This window comes from Lineus longissimus, chromosome 3 (assembly GCF_910592395.1).
Source record: "Lineus longissimus chromosome 3, tnLinLong1.2, whole genome shotgun sequence".
NCBI classification, from domain to species: Eukaryota; Metazoa; Nemertea; class Pilidiophora; order Heteronemertea; family Lineidae; genus Lineus; species Lineus longissimus.
Window position 1 is genome coordinate 2542746 of NC_088310.1, and position 12839 is coordinate 2555584.

The following is a 12839-nucleotide window of genomic DNA, read 5'->3' on the forward strand; positions in this document are numbered from 1 at the left end:
GTTTCAGTCGAAATCTGAGACATATTCCAAAGAAATTTCCCATCGTTCAGCCATTTACATTGGGTCTTTGGAACCGTAGATCTATGTGGCATTAAGAACGCACTGGGATAGAAGCTCAATGAGAGGCTTGAGTTCAAGTAGGCTACCTGAAGAGCCTCTAAAGCCAGGTTGAGCCTGTCTTTAAAAGAACTCTGAATGACCAACTGTACCAAAGACAGAAGGGTCCTGATGTGATTGTCCCAGTTACATGAGGTACCTCACTGGGGAACTTGGACCAGCCTGAAAGAGTATAGTGGATGTCCTCCCAAAGACAGGAGGGTCCTGATGTGATTGTCCCAGTTACATGAGGTACCTCACTGGGGAACTTGGACCAGCCTGAAGGTATAGTGGATGTCTTCCCAAAGACAGGAGGGTCCTGATGTGATTGTCCCAGTTACATGAGGTACCTCACTGGGGAACTTGGACCGACCTGAAAGAGTATAGTGGATGTCCTCCCAAAGACAGGTACATGTACCGCAGTATTGTCCTTGAACTTGTCTTCAAGTGCACTGTGAGATATAAGCTTTGCCACAGCAGGATGGTCCAGATGTTGTCCCTGAGACATGCTGGTTGGACCTGCCCTTTAGACCACTATGAGATGGAAGCTCTATCAAAGACAGAAGAGTCACGATGTTGTCCCAGGTGCATTGGCTACCTGAGGGAGATGAGCTACTTCAAGTTTGCCCCTCGAGTTGCCAAGTAAGTGTTGTGCCTGTCTTCAAGAGAAGTGAGATAGAAGCTCTATCAAAGACAGAAGAGTCATGATGTTGTCCAAGGTGCATTGGCTACCTGAGGGAGACGAGCTACTTCAAGTTGGCCCCTCGAGTTGCCAAGTAAGTGTTGTGCCTGTCTTCAAGAGAAGTGAGATGGAAGCAATACCAAAGGCAGAAGAGTCCTGATTTGTCCCCGGTGTACATACCTGAGCTACTTTGAGTAGGCTATTTGGGTTCAAGTAGTATACATGAGGTGCCTCTTTGACCAGACCTGTCTTCAAGAATACAGCGAGATAGAAGCTCTATCAAAGACAGAAGGGTCATGATGTTGTCCCAGGTAGATGAGGTTGTTCCAGTGCATGAGGCGACTGAAGTGGTCAAGTAGGTTACTTAGGCCTGTCTTCAAGAGAAGTGAGAGAGAAGCTTTACCAAAGGCAGAATGGTCATGATGTAGTCCCAGGTAGATGAGGTACCTCAGGTACATGAACTCCCTCAAGGAGATGAGCTACTTCAAGTTGGCCACTCGAGCTGCCTGTCTTCAAGAGCAGTGAGATAGAAGCTTTAACAAAGGCAGAATGATCATGATGTAGTCCCAGGTAGATGAGGTACCTCAGGTACATGAACTCCCTCAAGGAGATGAGCTACTTCAAGTTGGCCACTTGAGCTGCCAAGTAAAGGTTACTTAGGCCTGTCTTCAAGAGCTTTGTGCAAGTTTGTTCCATCCATGGTCACGTGTTTCCAGTCCAATATGGCGGAAATGCATGTCAGGTATGTTTGGGTCAGGTGACAGCATTGCGCAATCACAGATATAAACAACCAGAAGTCAAAAGTAACAGTGCAGTAACAATGCTTTATTCAAAAAGGAATTGAACATCTTCAAAATCTCTGTGGCAATGGTGCAGGTATGTGAAAAATACAAATAAAACTATGATTGGACGGATTACAACTTGGACAGATATAGGACAAACAGGAGACATAAATCAAAGATTGACTGATCTTAAGATTAAACTGATTCTGAGGTTTCATGAGCCCTGCCTTTAACTGTCATCCCCATTGAAATTATTAAGAATGAATGTTCCAAAATAAAAGTAAGCAAAATAAAATGGTTTCAAATATATGTGTGTTTACAGTATGTACAGAGAGAGTACGGTGAACGAAGATGAATAAATAAGGCCAGTATGGTATGACCAAATACTCACCAGATAAAACACTTAAAGGGAGAGTACAGGCAGAAACAAGATGGGCCAGTTGATATCATAGTCACCAATAAAAGTCTTTTCAGTCTCACAGTAGATCAACACTTTTCATGCTTGTATGAGGAACACTTTTCTTTACCAAGTTAAACGTGCCCCAGTTTCCTAACTGTCTTCCTTATTCGCCTAAAGTTCACCAATGGACCCCAATATCCTGCCTGTAGACAACCTTCTAAAGAGTTGGATTCATAAATCTGCGTCAAGAGTATAATACCACAATGAACAACTTGCAAGAGAACCCGACGGATCTAAAAGTCATCTTTACCCAAATTCCAGTAAAGAGAAGGCACATTAACAAATGGACAACGTAATAAATCCATCATAAATTTGGCACTGTCAATACAAGTCCGAGGCAAAGAACTAGGCACAGTGTTTAGAATGAACAATTAGGTAAAGGCACTTTATTTTCTGATCATTTGGACTGACAGATTTGTAATAATTTGCATATCACAGATTTTGTACATCTAATATAAATATATTATAACTTGTTCATGTGATACAATCAATTAGACTTGTTGTCTATTCCTCTGTAGGAGTGGATTCCTCATCAGCAGTGACAGCCGCCAACATGTCCCAGATCCTAATGTTTCCGTCGTCACTGCAAGTCACGATATAACGATCAGACGCCTACAAAGGAAAGATGCATAATTATATTCACGGGACCAGTATTTCCCCAATCTTGTTTCCTTTTTTATCATTATCAGATGTAAATGCACTTCCAGCGAAGGTGTCCAGGACACAAGGATATAAACCTGGGTGGGTTTCTTACACCAAGGACCGAAGGCCTATTTGAGGCATTACTAAACCCCTTTAATATTGGATGCCTTACACAATCTGCTTGAGATCCCATGACAGGTTGTGCACTGCCCTGACTCTCACTCCCACCCCCGAGTTCATTTCGCATTGGGCGACGGAACTTCGAATGAATCAGCTTGCAAATCAAACCCACCAAGGATGATGATGGCGAAGATGACATTGATTGATACATACCCCCACATCTCTGATTGGACCTTTGTGACCTTGGAGGAAGCGTACACACGTCATAGTGGCAAGGTCCCACTCCTTTACAATGGCATCACTGCAAAGGAAAGTTTTAACGAATTTATACAAAATTTATTAGAATAAGGCCACACCAATTTAATACCTTAGACTTCTACAGTGTCAGTCTCTAAACTCGATATACACACCTTGAGGCAGTGAAGAACCGGTTCTGATGGAAGACAATACTGTTGATGGGACTCTTATGGCACTCGACGCCAGCCTCGAGGTCACCCGTACTCTTCCTCCAAAAGTACACCTGACCTTGTGAATTGGCACTGAGGATCAGCTCGCCGCTCATCTGAAAATAACGAGTCAAAAATTATAATTCAGTAGTGACACAGGCAACCGCTGATGATGTTGTGTCTTCTGTAGTTAATTTGAAATGATGTCACATGCTCTCAGGCTCCAAGATCATGAAGTCCCTTTAACGAGGGAACAGACTGCGAGTTATTATAGTGGGGATGGGACTTATTCAGGTAAAGGTGCAATATGGCAAATCGAATCTTACATTTTCTATGGCCACTGTCTTCAAGAATGCTCCAGTCAAAACCAAAGGGTAAATACAACCATGAATTAATAAAGACTAGTTTTTATTTATTCTTGATATATCGTTTTCTACTTACAGCCATACATGTGATATGGTCATTTAATCCTGTAAACACCCTTAGACATTCAGCAGTGTTGATGTCAGTCATTCGAATCGTCCTGAAATATGAACAATCATTGAGAGTAAGTGGATTGGAGCTACATTGCTTTTCATTAGTGAAGTCACTGAGAGAATTTAAAGATGATAGATGACCGAAGTTCCAATTAATCTTGTCGGCAGCCAGGCAATGGATTTTTCTTCATCTCCCTCCGCCAACCAACTTTTACTGACAAAAAGAAAATAACAAGGAGCACTTTTTTCACTTACTTGTCCGATGATCCTGAGACAACATGTTTACCATCGAATGCCAGGCATGTGATAGCCATCTTATGTCCGCGGAGAATACGCTTACACCCACTCAATCCGACCATGTCCCACACGCGAACTGTTTTGTCATGAGAACCAGTCACGCTGAAAGAAAAGGAGATAAGTGGATTCACACGAGATCTGGACACTATTGGGAGACAAGTATTGAATGTCTTGCTAAAGGATATTGAGACTAAACAGCAGGGATCGTCCGGTAGTCAAACCCACACCTTCCTGATCATGTGAATGGCACTCTTACCACTGTGCCACTGGTCTCTCTTGCCCTATAGTTGATTGATCTCAGAAGTTACAATGATAGGTTTGGAAGGATAACTTACAGATGAATGTTATCAAACTCCAGACACGACACAGATCCTCGATGCCCATGTAGAGTATGCAACCTCTCAAACTTGATAAGGTCCCACACCTGAAATGATGATGAACATACTCTGATAATGACTAAACTCTCTTGCAATATAAATCTGCCCAAGTGACCTCCCTCTAAAGTGACTGTAACTGGCCACACCCCTTTTCAAATATCATGCCACTGATCTATTCAGCAACAAGCTCATTTATTCCTAAATGGAATGCACTTACCATAGCTGTCATGTCCCAGGAGCTGGACACGAGGGTGTTCCCACGCACCCGCAGACATCGCACACCACCCTGTAATGAAAACAGATTCTTTACTCGTGTGTTTTCATTCATTTCATCAGTGCATTGTCAAATACCAGCAACTCTGAAGCCTTGTAAGAGGGGAAATTTAAGAAATTGAAGAAAATAAACATGAATTTCCATACTGAACATGTTGGAGTTCGTACTTTTCCTAAGGCATTCTTACCATATGACCATAGAGTTTACGGATACTGCGGCCACTTCTGATGTCCCAGATACGGATTGCCCGGTCCATGCTGCCACTGAACAGACGTTTCTTGTCAAACGTAATACAGAGAACAACATCCAAATGACCCTGGAAGGAGGAGAGATATTAGCAACTGAAGGCATGAATCTGACTGTGACATCCCTATTTCAACACCCTCGATCTGGCTCAAAGCTCTCATAGTGCCAGCAGCGATTTCCTGTCTTCAAAACCAGCAAACTTACCTGTAGTTTTCGCACCCTTTGGATGCCCTTGACCTCCCCAGCAAAAGAAGCAAACTTTGCTTTGGGATCCATGCTGGTTTTGGAAGTTTTCCACATCAGAACGTGGTTAGAACCAGATCGTCCCTGAAACCAATAAGAAATAGTAAAATACAAAGTCATTGTGTTAAATTTAGATCAAATTTGATCAGTTGTTTTTGGCATTTAGACTTGGAATTCGAAGAAATCAACTTTCAAGTGTGCTCAACTCACCAGAATATCTTTAGCTTGTTTCAATTCTGGACGAATATCAAGGGCATCTTCTTCTTCATCTTCTTCTCTCCTTTTCTTCTTCTTCTTCTCTCTGCACAATAAAAAGAAACGGACTTACAGGTGCGGAGAGAGTACACATAGGCATCAAGTTTACATGAAGTTTAACAGGAAAAATGATTACAAATTCTTCAAATACCGCAGTCATTTCTCACAAATGGGTTGTCAGAACATGTAACCCAACTAGCCCCCTTCTTACTGTAGTGTGGCGGCTGAATCTCTTTTCTGTTATGTCTTACTTTGAGCTTGCAGCAGTGCCGGGTGGCATACTCCCATCCAGACCATCCAAATTCGTATCAGTGGTCAGGGCAGTTGCCCCTCTCGATGCTCTCTCGGTTTTATGTCGCAGTGCTAGGCTGAAAGCATTTGTCTCCATGGATCGCACACTTCTCTTGCCTTTGACTTGTGTCGCTGAGCCACGATCTTTTTCTGAAAAAACAAGTTTTCATTTTTCTCAAAATTCTAGTTAAATGCATTTTCAGCTTTGGAGCTCTCCCTCACCTTGACCAGTCAAGGGGTCACCATTTGCTCACTACACTAAAATGCTGCACCCACAAGCAATTTTAGTCGCTGCGACGGAACCATGAGCTTGTTTTTGGATTTATTTGTTCATATCATATTCCATTCGATAAGTACCTGTTGCAGTACCAGTCCCCAAATGTCTCTATCGGCTAACTGCACAAAGGACTCCTCAATGTCTAGCACACTACATGTAATACGTATCGAGGGACTTTTGATGGGGGTACCAGCAAAACTCACCAGATCTGAACAATGAGTACTCATCAGAAACAGACAAGTTTTCAAACTCTTCCTCATCCTCCTCATCATCATCATCAACATCATCATCATCATTGACGGTATACTCTTGACGCAAACGAGAGATGGTGCCTCTCCGCACCTTTAATTCAGCTGGAAACACACAAGAATATGATATTTCAGTGATGGGAATTCAGACGTTGTCATCACCTAACTTTAGCAATCACCACGATTTTGAATGCTAATTTTGAAGCGATGTAACATATTTTAACGGATACTGAATAGAAACCAATGTATACATTCATAACATCATATCTATTTATATACCGGAGATGATGCATTGCTATTGTGAGAATATGATTAGAAGTCTGTAAGTTTTAGACAAAATCGATGAGATCATTCTGTCCAACACAAAACCTACTTTCTGTTGTCAGGCTCTCCGGGGTTAAAAAACTGATGTACGTTCCATTGTATATGTAGTACTCGTCAATAGCTATACCACTTACAATCTTAAAATCAAATTCAGCTAAGACAGACATACACACCCTCTTAGAATCAAAATGGTAAACACTGAGTGTTACAAGGTTCTGAGCATCTCATATTCCTGAGTTCCAGGTTCCAAACCTGTGTCTTGAACGCTGCCAATGGTAGGCCCACTTTTTCTACAGATCCAAATCCGAATACAAATACCAACGCATTTCAAACATATGCAGGTATACTGAGAAAGAGCCATTTTTGAAGAGGAGTATAAGGTGATTGGAACCTATGTGATACTCGGTGTTTTGGATTTTAATTCTCTGGGGTGATACATACAAGATGACATCACATCATGCAGTTCTCTACCACACATTCATGAGGTTACTGACAGGTCTAAAGTCTATAGGAAGATCAAGGCACTTAATGTCAAAGATTTCACTTCTCAATTACAACAAAAACGCACATAGGACCATGAAAATCTTCTACAACTAATCAAATAAAAAAGAAAAAAGGAATTTGAAGGATTCAAGCATTCTGAAATCGAGTGATTTAAAGAAAAAAGAGAAATTGGCCTCAGAAAAATCTTGGAAATAGACAAAGAAAGGAAAGAGACATCACATGGCTACCCATCTCTGAGGCAATTTGCAACCCAATCCGCAGGAATGGCATCCTAGCTATTGATTGAATGAGGAGATTTAGCCCCAGCTGCAGCCATGGACTGTCTAATACAGGGAGCAAACATTATAAAATAATAGACATTTATACACTGTAAAGCATAATCACACTTAATGTAAAATGCAGACGGACAAGAAAACATTAAAGGAAAAGGAAAATTTGCATAGCTTGACCTTGAACTCAATGAGAGGGAGAACTCTGTAAATGATGGATAGAAATGGTTGGATTACTGGGAAATAATGAAGGATTTGGTGAGCTGATGATCTGAATGTGAATCTATATACTAGCAAGAATTGATAGAGACTAATACTTTATGGTATTAATCATGCTCACTGTTCCAAGGACTGGACATTTTGAGGATGACCAATAAGAACAACAAGATTACCTGACAGATCATCTGCTCATTACAAAATTTGAATGAATGGATTAAAATTACAAAATAAAAATGAAAGATAATATTAAGGAATGAGACGTAACATGAGGGAAAAGATGATAAAACAATGCATCAAGTCACACAGGTTACCTTCTGAAGACACGTCAATAAATCTGACTCCTAGTGCAGCAGACGCAAGGGTGCAGATGTTATGACTAGAACCTACGTGGGATTATTTTTGGAGGGATTTAAAGGCGAGGATATGTTAGAGTTGAAGAGTAAGCAAATCATTACTTGTAAAGCCATCTTTATTGATACCAGTTACAGACTGGTGACTTGTTACAGGCAATATCGTATGCATGCAACCAAAATGATTCCTGGCGTGAGCATGCTATCGCAGTTGCATGCATCAAATATCTCTCATCATAAATAAATTACTAGTCTATGGGGAATGCTACATGTCTAATAAAGTACATCACACACTGGCAACTAAATCAAGAACAACAGTTGTAGCAACAGAAGCTTTTCCTTCAGTAATGTCACTGCAACTATGACTCTCAATTTACTCGTGCATGTGCCCTAGCTGTACTCTAGGGATGGGCTGTGAGGAGAGATACCTTCATTGCAAGTGGCGCCATCTTCTGAATCTAGAATATACAGTGCACAACGTGAGCATACCAGGCATCTTGTGACGAATAGCGGTTATTCGCAAGAACAAAACGCCCACCAAAATTTGGCAGTTTTCGGTGAAGTGAAGCAGTAAAAGCTACATGTACCTGTTTCATGTACCGATCGAGTGCAGTAATATGCCACTCTGTGTGCATTGACAGATTAATGTAATTTATGGTACCGTCATTAGATTGAATATTGATAATTTTCTTGATAATTTCTTAGGCATGATTGACATACAGAAATTCATTACCGAGAACTATTTGATGACATGCAACCATGGCCTCAAATGGCTTACACAAACAAATCCACTTCACTGTGTTTCTGTTGCTAAAGGGCTCAGAATTCACCGAGGCCTCAGAAGTATGCTTTTATACCCTCCTCCTTTGCCTTGGTGCCCTTGAACTTTTTCCTTTGCGAAGGGAAATTTTGCCTAATTAGTTTCCTTTTGTAAATTCATCCCATTTCAAAAAAGCAAAATTTTCTTCAATGCCTTCTGAAAGAATTATACAAATGACAAGAAAACAGAAGGAAATCTTACTTTGAAAAGTGCTCTGTCTTCGAGAAATCCTACTAGAACTTGTCACACTCTCCTCGGTCTCTAACGGCAAAAACTTCCCACAAACTCGCACCATACCATCAGGAGTCTGATCTGTGAAGGAAAAATGTTTTAATATCAGTTGGAAATACCTCCAATGGCAGCAGATCAAGAAATTAGGATGTCAGGAAATTTTGGCAAAATTAGCCAAAATTGTACAAAAATGAACAGCTATTGTTCCCCATTGTTTGAATCCCAAGGAGTTTGTCATAGCGAGGTTGCACTGTACAGGGAATGTGTCGTTCAGATATTGAACAAACAGCTCAGGAATGCTTTAATCAAAAAACATAATCTACTCACTGTCAATACTAAGCGTATCTGGTTTAGGAAGAGCATCTCTAGTCTCCTGTGTGATCTTCTTTAGTTCGGAGTAGGCTAACCTCCAGTCAATACCCAGGTGGTTATCCTGGTTAGATCTGGTCACAAGTTCCGTGATGTTTGGAACTCCTTCTTCTGAACCTGCAGAACACAAATTCGTAATTGTCAGTAACCAGAAACCTCAGTAGTATATGTATGTATGACAGAGATGCCTCTTAGCCCATTGGTTAAGATTGATGGCTACCAAAAAACGGGGGCCATGCGCAGCTTCGATGCCAGGGAGAACCCAGATTTGTATATCAGGCGATTAAATACTGTCATTGTATTGCAGTTTTGCTTAGTATTAGCTGCAAAATACGTATATGGGCACGTACCCATTTCTTGACATTTAACCATCCACAGGTCATCTCGAGAACAAAGGTACTTCCAACGGCGACACACCTGCAAAAGGGAATCATTTTGAAAGGAATAAAAACACTGTCTTCCAACGCCCATCAGGCCCAGGCACATTTTACTGAATGCCCAAGGTGTTTTAGGTTGAATACTGAAACTAGTAAAACAAAATATAATTCTTACCCCAGACGCACGTTCTATGTCATCAGGTGGTAGCAAAGAAAAGATATATAGAATCACATGGTCATGAAGTCTGTTGATGTCGGTCCGATCTTTTAGTCTGAAATGAAGAAAAAGAGCAAGAACAATTTACAATGCACCCATTATGTTATCAATCTTAATGAGATCTGAATCTCACATCTTGACTACTTCAACCGATAAAGCGATCTTCTCATGTTGTTACCTCTGCATGGTCATGGAGATCAGAATCACACATCTTGACTACTTCAAAGTTAAACCGATAATGGCATCTACTCATGGTCTTACCTCTGCATGAGACACTGGGCCATGTAGTTAATGAGATCAGAATCACACATCTTGACTACTTCAACCAATACAGCCATCTTCTCATGGTCTTTCCAACCAGTCATCCACTGCAAGTACAAAACAAAACATCACTTGCAAGCTGTCATCAGCTATGAAATGAATGTACTTCTTTTCTCTCAAATCCATGACCCTATGATCATAAGGCTGAGACCTTTCAGAACTACTAGGCTAACACCACTCCACCAAAAGAAGGACAGGGTCCCCTGTTTTTTTGTTACTCTTAGGAAAAGACAGAGTCATTGAACTTACATCCCATATCTGCTGCAGCTGCACTTTGAATTGTTTACGTAAGCGCCCCCTGTGAGCTTTCACAAAGCGCTTCCCTTGACAAGGTGTCTCACCAAACCATTTAACATTTTTATAGCACTTCTGGATGGGGATGTAGAGGTCTTTCATATTTGACGGCCTGTTCACTGGACCGACACGGATCTCTCGCTGCATGAAACCTGAAATTGATTAAAATCTTGAATGATTAAACAGAAAGTAATAATCATTGCAAAGTCGCTGAACTGAATCTGGAAATAGATATCACGAAAGATTTATGAGAATGTGCCTGTTCACTGGGCCAACACAAACTGCTCTTGCATGAATCTAGAAATTAATAACATCATAAATGAAAAATTCCGAGACATGAGCCATGAATATTTGAAAACTCTTGCTAGGGAGTAGCCTCATTAATATTTTGTTGCAGCCATATATTTTGTGATCTGCAAACGTGAAAAACACAAAAATTAAGCTCACAAAAACATCTAGGTGTTACTCTTACAATACATACCAAGTTTTTCAACTGTGTCTTGCATGAAATAGTCAATTGTAGAGGTCGCCGATGATGCTCCGATGGCACTCCGGTGTCTATGAGTCGCCGATGGAGGAGTTTTAAGAGGAGGCAATGCTCGAAGCGGCTTTATTGCATCCAATTTCTTTTTCATCTGAGCATCAAAGTTTGGCAAAGAAGAAGATAAAGGATCCTCGGCGGTCGTTGCTCTGGAAAAACTGGACGTGTCAACTGACCTGCTCAAGTGAGAAGAAGCACTTTTAGGAAAATCACTGTCCACAGAATATTCATGTTCTGCACTATGACTTGATTCCTGGGAAGTTCTTTGTTTTTCACTTCTTCCACTATCACTTGATTTGACAGATTGTTTAGCCAATCCTTCAAAGTTTACAGACGTTTGAGACTTAATACTGTTTTGGTCCGAGTCTGAATGCACAGATTGTAGGTCAGCACTACCTGCTTTGGAACCATGCCGAGAAGAAAAGGAATTCTCACTGCCAGGCATTGATTTTACATCAGCCTCATCAACAAGTGATCCTTGCCTTGAGCCTAATGAATGAGCCCCTAGATCATTGTCTCCAATCATGACCACTATCTGTTGCTCCTCACTATCACCCAATGGATGAATTGTTCTCAGAGACGAGATGATAACCCTAGCAGCATACTGTACAGCAAAGTCGGAAATGGCACGACTGCTAGCATTCTGTATTGCGTCTGCACCGGCATTAGGTTTGAAATCAGTGCAAGTCTCCACAAGTTCTTTCAACAATGCTTCGTCTTCCTGTGCAATTTCAGGCAACTGTGCCATCAATTTTCTCATATTTTCCTTCTCTTTTTCCTTTAGTCGTTTATTTCTCCACTTCTCCCGTAGCAGTGCCATTTCCTTCATCTTTCTGAATGGAGCAGACGGGTATCTCTTCTTCAATGCTGCAACAAAGTCCCTGTGGAAGACTGGTTCCATTACTGTTGCCAGAGCCTCGAGTTGATTCTTGGGGCATCTGTTGGTCAGACCGCACACAAGCATTCTTTGTTGCCATGGTCTCCAAGTTTCGAACCACTCCCCAATTTTTTTGAAAATGTGCTTGTTGTTCAGGTCAGCTTGCTGTCTGGCACTTAGGATGTCTTCGGAGCTACCAGAGTGGGACAAGACTGAGTAGGACTGCAGCTTCCGGTGCCCATAGCTGGCTCCAGGACGAGCAGGAGATGAGGATGTGTCACTGGCAGAAAACATCCTCCTTGCTTGTCAGTGCTTCAACACTCAACTGGGCATCTGTAAAACTAAAAGTTAGGAGGTGGGTACTTTAGTAAGTTTTTCAAGCAATTCACTATTCAGTCCTCGTCCTGTCACAGAAACAGACCATGCAAACCGTCCATGCAGACAGATTGTCAGAGAGTGCAGCAGAGACACACATGACATTGTACAGTGACACTGGCAGTCACTATAGTCAGAGTCAGAGATTGAGAGAGATACTATCAATATCATGACGATAGACCTGGTCCTGGACCTGGTATTGAGTCTGACATGACTGTTGTTGTAAAGAATAATTTTTTGAAACCTTGGTCTCTAAAACACCAAGAGTGTTTTTACATACATGCAGATAGGTAATAACTCTAACCTGGCCAAAAAATGACAAAGGAGTGCTCCGTGAAGTGTCCTAGGACAGGAGGGGAAAATTATGGGGGAAAAATTGTAAACAAATTAACTTTGTTTACGTGCGCCATCTTGAATCACCAAGCTGGGAATCCTGGGAAAAGATTTCGAAAACAAGATAACTAAATAAACTCTTCTTTTCCACTAACCAGCGACTAGAAAATATTGATGTCATTTTTTAGATGATCAGAAAATAATAG

The 12839-nt window shown here is 41.2% G+C and overlaps 1 protein-coding gene across 4 annotated transcripts; it reads right to left on the reverse strand.

The window, feature by feature from the left end:
- Window positions 1–1583: 1583 nt before the first annotated feature.
- Window positions 1584–12716, reverse strand: LOC135485363 (F-box/WD repeat-containing protein 7-like). 4 transcript variants are annotated; one of them, XM_064767298.1, is made up of 21 exons: window positions 12605–12716; window positions 10989–12266; window positions 10463–10659; window positions 10154–10260; window positions 9851–9947; window positions 9649–9715; window positions 9257–9415; window positions 8900–9010; window positions 7840–7869; window positions 6168–6317; window positions 5648–5837; window positions 5352–5442; window positions 5103–5225; window positions 4840–4968; window positions 4596–4664; window positions 4337–4425; window positions 3960–4103; window positions 3670–3751; window positions 3193–3344; window positions 2996–3083; window positions 1584–2632 (listed from the first exon to the last, which is right to left on the reverse strand). In XM_064767298.1, exons 2-21 carry the CDS (start codon window positions 12217–12219, stop codon window positions 2525–2527), a joined length of 3414 nt encoding a protein of 1137 aa, XP_064623368.1. In that variant the 5' UTR covers window positions 12220–12266; window positions 12605–12716; the 3' UTR covers window positions 1584–2524. The 4 variants fall into 4 exon arrangements, with proteins under 4 accessions (XP_064623368.1, XP_064623366.1, XP_064623367.1 ...); XM_064767296.1 differs by lacking the exon at window positions 7840–7869 and adding an exon at window positions 8307–8336; XM_064767297.1 differs by lacking the exon at window positions 7840–7869 and adding an exon at window positions 8307–8336 and having other exon boundaries at window positions 10989–12258; window positions 12605–12710.
- Between the last annotated feature and the right edge of the window lie 123 nt (window positions 12717–12839).

Bases quoted from the DNA above. Each gene is read 5' to 3' on its own strand.
- LOC135485363 (XM_064767298.1), bottom strand. From the start codon at position 12,219: ATGTTTTCTGCCAGTGACACATCCTCATCTCCTGCTCGTCCTGGAGCC. The intron at 6,318-7,839 runs GTAACCTGTGTG...GTGTGTTTCCAG, and splicing joins TATTGACGTGTCTTCAGAAG to CTGAATTAAAGGTGCGGAGA. The intron at 4,665-4,839 runs GTAAGAATGCCT...TTTTCATTACAG, and splicing joins GTAAACTCTATGGTCATATG to GGTGGTGTGCGATGTCTGCG.